Here is a 12,564-nt window from a genome sequence, read left to right as displayed (position 1 = left end):
TAACATTTTTCCCATGGAAGGCGCAGACAGTTGCCTATTCAGGGAGAGTCTTAAGTGTCGTTTCACCAAAGGATTTAAGAAAAGTAGGCTCACTCACTCTTCGGGTTCTTTCCACATCTCCACATGGCAGTCTCTTTACAAAATCAATACCAGTTAGTGGTGTCCCCGTTGGTGGGAGCAGAATGGAGGCATCCATCATCAAGTACTCCACATTCATGGGCTTACTCTATGAAAATAATTCTACACTCAGCATACATTACAGCAATAAAAGAGTTTACAAATTCACTTTCAAATGCAACTTACCACTTCTAACAAACCCCAGAAGCAGCATACATGATATTTTCAGGACTCTTGATATGGTATGTGCGCATAGTGTGATGGGGCAAGGCCAGATGGCTACAGTAAAGTAGTGAGGAACAGGTATGGTAGCCCCCGGCTAAACAAATTCCTGGTACCATGGTAACCAAATGGCAGTTGCTCCAGGTTAATCAAGACACCTGGTACCAATTAAGATCCTTCTAGAAGGCAGTGGAGATAGCTACATTGACTGGGACACCTGAAACTAATCAAGGGCTGGCTGGAACTAGTTAAAAGCCTCCCAGTAAGTCAGTGACGTGTGCGTGTGAGGGGCTAGGAGCAAGAGGCACAAGGAGCTGAGAGTGAGAGGGTGTGCTGCTGGACGACTGAGGAGTACAAGCGTTATCAGACACCAGGAGGAAGGTCCTCTGGTGAGGATAAAGAAGGTGTTTGGAGGAGGGCATGGGGAAGTAGCCCAGGGAGTTGTACTGTCATGCAGCTGTTACAGGAGGCATTATAGTCAGTTGCAATCCACAGGGCCGTGGGCTGGAGCCAGGAGTAGAGGGTGGGCCTGGGTTCCCCCGAAACCTCCCAACTCCTAATCAGACAAAGGAGGAGTTGACCCAGACTATGGGTTCCACCAGATGGAAGATCAGTGAGGTGAGCAAATCCGCCAATAAGTGCAGAACCCACTAAGGTAGAGAAGGAACTTTGTCACAGTAGATACAGATATAAAATTTAAACCAAATATACTTTGTCAATATTTGCTCATCAAGGTAAAGCCTGGCTTTTTTCCCTAAAAGTGAACCAAATAAATAAAATCCCAAACTTCTTATGAATTTATTGATGTACTGCAGTGCACCCAAAAAAGGAAAGAGCATTACAGTGCATATAAAACAGATGTTAATATGTATTTCTAACATTTTAAATTTGAAGTTTGCCTACAGAGTACATATTTTTTCAAATGGTATCCCAAAGGAAAGGGGAAAGTAGGATGGCAGACAACTGAAGCCTACTCTTATTATGACGATGTGCCTCCAGATGCTGCAAAATAAAAACAGCTGAAACATATAAGGATCTAGGCACTGCAATCTCAAACTAGTGTTTGCCACAAGCAAAGGTTCTGAATGCAGGTCCCCAAGGCTTGTTAACTGGGGGAGGGGGAGAAAAAGAAAAGAGACTTCTCAGCATCATACACCTTTTGAAGAAATTCCTTGGGTATTTAAAATGTTGCATGACTCAGCTAAAACTGTTTTAGTGAATAAGAAATTTGGTGGATATTAATCTGCAAGATTAAGATAGCAGAAAAAACAACATGGAAGTCTAAATTAATGATAATACTAATGTGAATGCATAACTACATGAAATGAACAGCTTTGAGATAAGCTATCCTAAAGATAAAATCACATTCAGGAACAAAGTTGATCAGGTTTCTTACTGATAAAGGTGAATGAGTTCAAAAATTAAGCTAACATTTCAAAGTACGTTTCTACCCTGGAAAAGTAAAAATGCAGATATGGCACCATCTGATTCAGATCTGCTGATGCTGGTGAAATACAACTTTTTACTCCTTGGCCCTGCAGAGACAGCAGTGAGCAAGCTGGTTTCTACTCCTCCTGCTTCAACAGAATTATTCACTATGAACAAATCATATACCTTTGTGCAACACTGTTAAAGGCAACAGAGATGCACAGATGTCATGGAGTACCTCATTTTACCTAAAGAGCCTCTGTTACAATGATTGTGCTTGAAGGAGAGAATGAATCTTGACTTCTCATCTTCTAATGTAAATCAGAAACAACTCTAGTCAAGTTAATAGATTTACATCAGTCTAATGTTGGCATAAGGTGGGAGAAGAATCTGGTTCTTAGATCTCAGAATGCGTTTGCAGAACTGCTAGAGAACAACTTTGATCTCATAGCAATGGACTCAGTTCCAAGTAGAGGGGCAATACATATGGAACTATCCAGCACTAGTTTTTCAGGCACTTTTCAGAATAGAACCACACCAACGTTCAATGAAAGCTACATAATACTCAAAGATTGGAGGAAACATTTCAGAATATTTCCAACCTCCCCAATTTGAGAAGACTCATGAGGTTCCTCTCAATATTAAAATATTTTTTTGTAATATACACATTGTAGGTTGTACACTTTAATATGAGACTTAATTGTTAATTGTTGTGCTTCCTGATATTATGTAACAGGACAAAATATTTGTGACACTAGCAGTCTGACAACCCAAGGTCAGAGATGCCCAAACACTGTTTTTAGACATCATGTCTATAGGTTAAATATTAAATTTCTGCAAAATCAGAGACTGTTCTCTGGCCAGCATTATGATTATAGCAATGTCAACTGCCACTAGAATCATTGCTCAGAAAAACCAGTTTTAATTAAAACTGTTTAAACTTGAGTTGAGAAGGTATAAATCATGAAGAGATTATTACACATGGTGTTATGCTGCTGGAAGTGATATCTTTCAAATATGATGTAAAATCCAGGCCCTGCTGTTAGCTGTCAGGAAGATTCCATTCCCCACAGCACGAAAGTGGTGTTTACACAAACTGAGATTTAGCATGGAAACCAGGGCTATTACATTCTACACAATTCAGAGGAAAAGAGGTGGTTGTTTTTTTTTACTTGATTAGTGTTTCGGCATGCTGTTAAACAGATACTACACTTCTCAGGGGATTAAGTGATCTCTATGCTTTTTATAGAATTTTGTGTGTGGAATTTTTAGATAAAAAGCCTCTATATAAATGTAGGCATGCTCCTCTGAGCAAAAACACATGCTGTTTTATTATTTCAGTCCTATAAATAAAATCCTTGGTATTTTATGAAGTTTTACATCAGCTTTTCTATTTTAACCTCTATTTTCTAATCACTTACTGTCATACTCCTGTATTCATCTTCAAACATATCCAGAAAAATCTCTTCTCCCTTAAAAAAACCCAAGATATTATTTCTCCATGTATAAACATGTACATTATTGATCCTGGGTCATGGTTGAGAAGCCATCTGTTTTTCATTACACACATCTCATAAGTCACCAGTAAATTAAAGTAAAAAGAAATCCTGCATCATTGTTCAGCACTCAACATTCTTTTAAGAACTTGCCAAAATAGGAACATTTCATGTCTGTTCATTGTTTTGGGATATTTGACAGTAATTCATTGTTAGTAGGAGTTGAAGTGTCAGACTGAATGTTTCAGTTCTCTCATGATTTGTTTACAATGCACCAAAAGAAATGAAATGCTGTAAACATCTCACTTAAATATGGGAAAAAATAAAATATTTAAGATGTTGAGAATAAATTATGAGCCATTCTAAAGATCACTGCTGAGCAAGAAGTGTCTTTAATAACCATGTGTCTCCCTAACACTGACAGAGTCCCTGATGTACTCCAATGAGGTTTAAGTTTCAGGTTCCGTTCTATTCGTAAGTAGCAGAACCATGTAATAAACTACAATCATATACCTGATACCTTGCTTACACTCTACTCACTAATCTATGTCTAAGACAAAATTGTTACTAACCTGTTCTGTAACTGCTTTTCTTCAAGATGTGTTGCACATGTCCATTCCACTTTACGTGTGTGCACAAGCAGCGCATCAGAGCTGAAGATTTTTTTTCTTAGCAGTACTCAGGATGACACATGCACCTTTTGCATGCTTGTGTTACCAGCTAATGATATAAAAGGTGGAGCTGCCCCCCAACACACCCTCAGTTCCTTCTTACCACATACATTCCAATGTAGAGTGGAGAAGGGGTGGGTTGTGAAATGGACAAGAAGAACGGAGAAGAACCAGTACCAGTAGGCCTACCTCCTGCATGACTGAAGAATCTGGCACCGAGAATCTAGCACCAAGAGGCAAAGCAAAACTCTAGCTGCTGCACAAGTCTCAGGTGTTGTCGGCACTGAGATACTTCCTTGGCCCAGCAGTTGCTGCACCACAAGTGTCAGCACCACAGTAAGAATTGGCCTCAATGACCCAAAAGCCAGTGCCAGAGTCAATGATTCTTACAGAGATATAGCAGAGGTCGGTACCAGAGTGTGTTGTCTACCTGCCTATCTGCTACTCTGAGGATAGATGACAACAGGGATCTCAATCTCATGCCAGGATCAGATCTACCAGTATTAGAGGAACGGTGTCCTCTTTGGATCTCATGTGTTTTTCCCTCAGCACCAGAGAAGGGGATTGGTACCTTACCTTTGATGATGATCTTTCAGGGGTAAAATGAGACTGCCCGGAGGGGCATATACAGCAGACATGGATGTACTTAGCACCTGCACCAAGTAGGAAGGCTCCAAAGATGGATGCAAGACAGCCTCCAAAAAAGCATGGCACAGTCTCACCTCCCTGTCCTTTTTTGTATGCAGCTTGAAGTCTTTACAGATCTGGCAGTGGGTCTTGAATGTGGCCCTCACCCAGAAACTTCAGGCACCTGGAACGAGGATTACTCACTGGCAGAAACATCTTGCAACCGGCATAGGGCTTAAAACCAGAGGACCAAAGGCATAGCTTGGCACTGAATGGCAACACCTAACCACTAAGAGGGACTCAATGCCAGAAAACCAAGAAAGAAAGAAAGAAAACCTAGACAGACAGACAGACACTATAACTATACACAAAGATACAGAAAAAAACACTGACATTTGGGAAAGACTTGAGTAAACAAGTCAACATGCTCTGACAATTAAAGGAACTGAAGGGGTCAGGGGCAGCTCTGTCCTTTATATCATCAGTCAGTAGCATGAGCATAATAAAGATGCATGTGTCACCCCAGTAGACACCACTAAGGAAAAACTATCTCCAGCTCTGGTGGACTGCACGCGCACATGCCTAAAGTTGAGCGGACATGTACAGTCATGAAGAATAAGCAATTTGCAACACCCATTTTTTTCCAGTAAAGAAAACCAACCAGTATAATGATTCTGTTTCAAAGGTAGAATTCCTCCCTTACTCGAAAAGTTAAGCTGCCCTGACAGCAACAGAGACACAAGATGGGTGAGCATTCTGACTTCAGAAGTTAGTCCAATAAAAGATACTACCTCACTCACCTTGTCTCTTCAATATCCTGGAACAGAAATGGCTACAAAGACATTGCATACAATATGGGCAATATAATTTATGGTATTAAACTCCATCATTGTCTTTAAATATTGAGTACACTTTTTTCTAATATAGGCACACAGTGTAGTCTACCCGAGTTGGAAGAGGAAATATTTAAAATAAGAATGGATTAATTTATTTTATCCACCTCTTTAAAAAAGTACCTTATAGAAGCGCCGCAGAAGATGAACACTCTCTTCTCTTGCACCCTAGAGAGAAGAAACTAGTGATAATCTGATCAATACCCAAAATTAATGTTATTTACTTGCAACTAGAGTTATTTGAGATGGACTCTGCATATTTGCAATCATGGAATGTGCATGTGGGTGCACTGAGACAGTGGCCACTGGAACACTCGTGTCCCCTCCTGCCCCTCCCCTTACCAATCCCAAATGTTCTTGGGGTCAGGCTATAAAAGAAACTGTGGTGCTCCAGGCACCTCAGTCCCTTCCCACTGCTTCCTCAAGTCTAGTTTATAAGAGTCAAGGAAGAGGGGAAGGCGGTCAGGGAGAGCAAATATGCAGAGTCCATCTTGACTTACAGTTACAAATAACATTATTTCTCTTTCAAGTGGCCTCTGTATATTCCCCCTGCACGGGAGAGATTGGCAAGCAGTAGATGCAAAGGAAGGCAGGATGAGAAGTCCTAATTAATAAGTGATTTAAGGACTGCTCTGCCAAACTGAGCTTCAAATCTGGTCTTTAGGTTCAGACAGCAATGTTTTGTAAGAATGTGAACTAGAGCTCCAAGTTGCAGATTTACAGACTTCCAATCGGTTTGTGTCTGAGATATGGTACTGAAGCTCCGTTGGCCCTAGCAGAGTGAGACCTTATATGTTCCATTCCTATTCCTGAAGTGAACGTAAAAGCCTCTCTTGCACAGACTTTGACCCAGATAAGTAATGTTCAGGAAGACATAACTTGCTCCTTTTTATTCTAAGCAAAGGTGATATAGCTTTGGTGAATGTCTGTACTATTTACAAGGGAACAAAGAGTTAGCTAAAGCTCTTTTAACATGAAGAGCATGCAGTTTGGCGTCACCTTTCTGCCCATGAAACTCAGAGAAACAGAAGTGAACTGATTAATGTGAAAATTTAACTACTTTAGGGAGTGAAGATGTACAACTATTTTGTCCTCTGTAAATGGTGGTTCTGCCATAAGTGCCTATAACTTGCTCATTCACCTTGCACACAGAACTGCCTCCAGGAGTGCAATTTTATAAACGAAATAACAAACAAACAAACAAACAAGCAAGCAAGCAAGCCAGCCAGCCACGCACGCACGCACACACACTCTCTCCCCCATTGGCTTAAATGGGAGTTTCATTAAATGTGTGAGAAGCAGATTTATATCCCATCAGGATGACAGTTTAATAGAAGGATAAATGTTACATCTCTTTAAAAGATTTCTTAGCTGTTTCAAGAGCAACACACATTTATCATTGAAAGAACAGAAGGCTGATATGGCGGATAAATGAACTGTCATTAAAGAAAGCAACAAGTCTGAGATTTTCAGCTGGAGCAAGCATTCCAGTATACACTGAATTGGGCAGTCAAAGGGGACGTGTTATTACCTGCTGACACTGTGAAGCTTTTCTATTTTAAATTGTACCATCTGAGTAGATTCTTTTCTGGAGCTCACTAAAGACATTCTGAACATCAGCAGAACAAAGTAGTTCAAAGTCCATTAGAAACCTATTGCCCAGGTGGTGACATGCAGAGTACTTTGATCTAGATGACTGACTCCATTATCTTGTTGGATCAGTAAATATGGAGTAACAGGCAGCATTTTGTAGGTCCCTGCTAAGCAGTACAGTAGGTCTGGTGACCATTGTTCTTTAGGCCAAATCAGGTGTGAATAAGATTATCTTGACCTTGTTCTAATTTACTTTCCTTATGACCCCCTGCATAAGAAGATAGGAAGAAAGGCATGCAGGAATCCTTGCCTTCGTTATATGCAGAATCAAAATTCAAATGCTTGTCTCTCTCTGCTCACGAATAAAACCTTTGACATTTCACACTATTTACGAAGAAGTCCCCACCATGCAAAGATTTCCTCCGTCACTGGTGTTTTCAGTGATCATTTGTGAGCATCTATTGTGATTCTTCTTAGTTGGTCTGTCAGGTTGCTGTTCTTACCTGACAGGTGCATAAGAATACATCATTCCTATGAAACTGTAACCTCTGTGCAAAGTTGAATAGAATAGCAACCTCCCTGTTTGTAATATTGTTCATAACCACCTAGGCCCACTGTGCTGGAGATGATGTAAGAAAGTTTTTAATGCTTAACATCAGAGGTAACTGTTGTGAATGGAGCACGAGGGCTGAATGCCATACCCCAGAAGACACTGCAAGTTGAGTGCCCCACCTCAAAAATTACAGCACTGTCTTTGGAATGGTTAATTTTCAATACATGCTGTCTGTAGTCTGTATCTGGTTGACAGCCAGTGCTATAAGGTTCTCATTTTGAGATCAGCATATAGGGCAAGTTATTTTGAAGCTAAAAATCCCATCAACTTGAGGTAGAGCACTACTTAATGTCCATTCAAAAGATAAAGAGCTTTTATAGGAGATTTGTAAGAGTAACTTTAATTTATCAAGAACCTAGGTCTTTCAAGGGGAGTATATTCAGAAGAGAGCATTGTAAAGGTGCTCCTTTGATTACATAACCCAATGTTCAAATTGTTCACATAAATTCCCTCTTATGAGTTGCCACCAAAGATGCACATTCTGTAAATACTCTGTGGCAGCAGAAAGTCCAAAAAATGGATTTTGCCCCCACTAAATGAAGGTACTTGCAATGAGTGATTCTTTTGGAGATATGGAACAAGTGTCCTTTAAACAGAGAGCAGCAAACCACTCCTAAAGAATAGGAGAGTATGGTAGAGGCTCAGGTCAGCATATGGAAATTAAATTTTCCTGATGAAAGTGTTGAGCTTCTTAAGGTCTAATATAGAGTGAAGACCTCCTTTTTTGGGAATAAGAAAGTACCTTTTAATAGAACCCTGTGTTTTCCAATTTCTTTGGTACCTCTTCTATTCCTTGGTACTACCCTCGTTTGGGGAGGGCAAGAACCAATTATCTCAACAGGTTTTTGCAACGAGGATTCCTGAATAGGGAATGGAAGGATGAAGAGTTTTGAACTGTATTGATATCTCTTGTAATTTCTAAAAGACACTTGCCTATAGAAATGCAGTGGAAAAAATGATGCAGTCAGGCTCTAAATTGAGGGAAATACACTTGAATTAGTACTGGATTGTAGTTCCTGAGCAGAATGTCAAACTTTGGGCCAAAGGCCTGACAACATAGCTCTCAAAGATGATTGTTTGCACTGATTCTTGAAGTTTCTTCACACTGAAAGGGCTACTAAAGAGGATACTGTTGGTAATAACAGTCTCCTGTGGGGAAGCTGAAAAGAGGAAGACTATGACGGGGTACTTTAAAACCAGGTTTCCTCTTGGGCTGTTGCTAGATGCCTAGCAACCTGGCAGTGTGTCTGGTCCAACTTTTCCAGAAACCTCATTAGTTCTGGTACTAAAGTCCTTCTCTAAGAGAAGATCCCCAAATTCAGACTTTGTTTCTGGAATTCTTGAAGATTTAAACCAAGTGAACCTTCTGATAGAAATTGCAAAAACTACAGATCTAACTGCAAAGTTTGAAGAATCAAGAGAAAAGACGGTTACTCACCTTTGTAACTGTTGTTCTTCGAGATGTGTTGCTCATATCCATTCCAGTTAGGTGTACGCGCCGCGCGTGCACATTCGTCGGAAAACTTTTACCCTAGCAACTCAGTGGGCCGGCAGGTCGCCCCCTAGAGTGGCGCCACCATGGCGCTCCATATATACTCCTGCCGGCCCACCCGCTCCTCAGTTCCTTCTTGCCGGCTACTCCGACAGTGGGGAAGGAGGGCGGGTGCGGAATGGATATGAGCAACACATCTCGAAGAACAACAGTTACAAAGGTGAGTAACCGTCTTTTCTTCTTCGAGTGATTGCTCATATCCATTCCAGTTAGGTGAATCCCAAGCCTTACAAAGGCGGTGGGGTCGGAGTGAAATGTGGCAGAATAAAACTGCCGAGCCAGAGGCTACAGCCTCTCTTGACTGCTGAACCAGGGCATACTGCGAAGCAAAGGTAAGGACCGAGGACCAATGGAGCTTCGCGACAGGTCTCGTGGGTAAAAACACGAGCCAGCAAGGCGGCAGATGAAGCCTGAGCCCTGGTAGAATGCACGGTGATGTGGCTTGGGGAAATATGAGCCAAATCATAACAAGTGGGGATGTCCGCCATCACCCAAGATGAGATCCTCTGAGAGGAAAAGAAGCAAGCCCTCCCTTTGGCCCGCTACCGGGGCAGAGCTGGGGCACCTTAGGAAATGATTCTGTCAGCACAATATAATGCGAGCACTCCACAGATGTCCAAGGAGTGCAACGGTTATGCCCATTGCGTTGAGCTGTGGGTAACATGAAAGGCCAAAACACCTTAGGGAGGAAAGCCGGGTGCGGTCATAACTGCACCTTGTCTTTGTGGAACCTTCGTAAGAGCTCTGATCTCAGAGACCCGTCTGGTCAAGACTAGGTTGAGGTCCCAGGGCGGGGCTGGGCGGCGCACCCGAGGGTGCAAGCGCTCCAAGCCCTTGAGGGACCTCGAACCCATAGAGCGTGGGACACTGAACGTCCATCTTAGCCTGCTGGAAGGTAGGGATGGCCACTGAGAGTATCCTCAGCGATGATACCGCCAGATCCTGCCGCTGAAGGCCAGAGGCAGGCCAAATAGAGGGGATCGAGACCTCGGCAGGAGCAAGATCGAGCGTACTGCAGCTGTAAAGGAAACGCCTCCACCTGGCTCGGTATGTTGACCAGGTGGAAGGCTGCCTGTCACCCCGACTCAGGTACGCAAGAGCCACCGTGAGGCGAAGAGGCTGCAGGTCCGAGTGACGAAGCCTGTCATTGCCCTGAGTGATGAGGTCTGGGCTGACAGGCCGAGCAACGTGGTATGTCAGTGCTGCCTGGACCACTCTGGAGTGATCATGATGATGCGCGCTCTGCCCCTGCGGAGTTTGAGCAGGACGTAACGAACCAGTGGGAACAGTGGGGAGGCATAATGCAGTTGGCCGTTCCACGGCATCAGGAATGCGTCCAAGATCGATTCCGAGGAGAGACCTTGGAAGGAGCAGAACACCTGGCATTTCCTGCTCTCGCGGTGAGCGAACAGGTCTGTGTGAGGAACCATCTCCACTTCCGGAAAGCGGGACGCCTCACATGGGGCAGAGTGATCACTCGTAAGACAGGAAAAACCTGCTGAGTCAAAGAGTTAAGACGTTCCGAAAGCCTGGGAGAAAGGATGTCGCCAGCTCCATCGAGTGGGCCATGCAAAAGACCCGGAAATGGATGGCCTCCTGACAAAAAAGGGGGAAGGACTATGTCCCCCCTGAATACTTATGAAGCACCTGGCCATTGTGTTGGCTGTAAACACCGAGATACAACGGCCTCGCAGCTGCCGCTGGAACCCCTGGCATGCCAGGCGGACTACTCTCATTCTTGGGGCATTAATGAGGAATGCCAGCTCCCTAGAAGACCGAAGGCCTTAAGCTCGGAGGTGACCATGAGCACTCGAGCAGAGAGATGATGCGTCCGCCGTCAGGGGCAGTGAGGGCTGGGGCGGATGAAACCGCATCCCTGTCCACACCAAGGAGGGAGTTAGCCACCACTCTAGGGAGCCTAAGGCGTCCGAGGGAACGGTAACTACCATGACCACTGGCTCCCTGTCCAAGCGGTACACCGAGGTGGGCCGGACTTGGAGAGGACGGAGGCGGAGCTTGGCGTGTTTGGTTACAAACTTGCGGGCAACCATGGACCCAGGAGACTGAGACAAGAACGAGCTGAGGTCGTTGGGAAGCCTTCAGACCTCAGATGATTGTTGCCATCGCCTAAAACCGCAGTTGTGATAAGCAGGCTCCGGCTAGGTAGGAGACCAAGAGAGCCCCTAGGAAGCCCAACCTCTGCGTGGGAACCAGAGTGGATTGCTCTATAGTAATCATCAGGCCTTGACCTGTGAATAAGACCGTGACGATGCCCACGGGCTGAGTGGTTTGTGTCTCAGAGTCTCCTCGGATAAGCGAATCGTCCCAATACGGAAAAACGCATATCCGACATAGCTACGGTAGGCGGCGACTATGGCCGTAAACCGGGAGTATTCACCGCTGGCTATAAAGCGGAGGCATCTCCCGTGCGGAGGGAAGATGGCATTGCGAAAGTACGCGTCCTTCCTATCCAGGGCGGTATAGTAGCCCCCAGGAGGCAAGGATGGAATAATGGTTCCCAGGGATACCATGCAGAACTTCAACCTTATCCCAAACCGGTTGAGTCCATGCAGGACCAGGGAGGTCTGAGACCTGTGTTCGAGTGGGGGACTAGGGCATAACGGGAGTAAAACCCCTAGCCCCTTTCGTCCGCTGAAGGGGGACAAGGCTGGAGCAATTTAAAGGTGGTACCTATGCTCCATCGTGCGCAGGACCCAGCGATCTAAAAGTAACTGGGGCCATGCCAGGAGAAAGCGGGATCAGGATCCCGGCCTGCGACTGGTACACCGCCCTCCGGCGAACCTTGGAAGGTCCGTCTTTGGTCCCAGTGGTAATTGCGAGGGACCTTGACTTTGGCTTTTTAGGGGGCCTGACGTTTGTCTGCGACCACCTTGGCCTTGCCGTTTTCCAGAGTTCTGCCTCTGGCTAGGCACAGAGTATGGTGGCTGGGGCCATAAAGGCCTGCGTTTGGTCGCTGGCGTATACATGCTGAGACGCATTAGGACCCTATTGTCCAGCAGGCTTCGCAGTCTGGGGCTGTCTCTGCCGCGAAGATGCCTTTACCAACAAAGGGTAAATTCTTTCCCCCATCCTCCAAGACGGCAGCGAACTCCAGGTGGGAGGTTCGAGGGAGAAACTCCTCCACCCAGGTGCTATAATTATCGCAGCTAAGCAAGGCTTGTTGCTTTGCTACCCAGAGGTGCAGGGCCCCTGCAGAGTACACCTTGCATTCGCCAAGGCTCTTTCTGCTTCGGGGCCGGCGCCCGCTGGCCATCATATCAGGATCGTGGTCCTGAGCATAAAATCTGCGCATATGGGCTGACACGGATGCGTGTCCGGACGGCCATGGAGG

The 12,564-nt window shown here is 44.6% G+C and overlaps 1 protein-coding gene across 13 annotated transcripts in view; it reads right to left on the bottom strand.

Moving 5' to 3' along the window:
• Positions 1–12,564, bottom strand: part of CLEC16A (C-type lectin domain containing 16A) — a 182,096-nt gene that overhangs the window by 100,897 nt on the left and 68,635 nt on the right. For 12 of the 13 annotated variants that reach the window (XM_030577251.1, XM_030577252.1, XM_030577255.1 and 9 more), the window contains 3 exons: positions 5,578–5,622; positions 3,189–3,239; positions 98–226 (listed from right to left, as the gene is read on the bottom strand). In XM_030577251.1, coding sequence (XP_030433111.1) covers positions 98–226; positions 3,189–3,239; positions 5,578–5,622 — 225 coding nt within the window. The remainder of the gene's footprint in view (positions 1–97; positions 227–3,188; positions 3,240–5,577; positions 5,623–12,564) is intronic. The other variant, XM_030577258.1, reaches the window with a different exon arrangement.

The sequence above is a fragment of the Gopherus evgoodei genome, chromosome 10 (assembly GCF_007399415.2).
Source record: "Gopherus evgoodei ecotype Sinaloan lineage chromosome 10, rGopEvg1_v1.p, whole genome shotgun sequence".
NCBI lineage: Eukaryota > Metazoa > Chordata > Testudines > Testudinidae > Gopherus > Gopherus evgoodei.
This window is presented reverse-complemented; position numbering and strand designations above follow the sequence as displayed.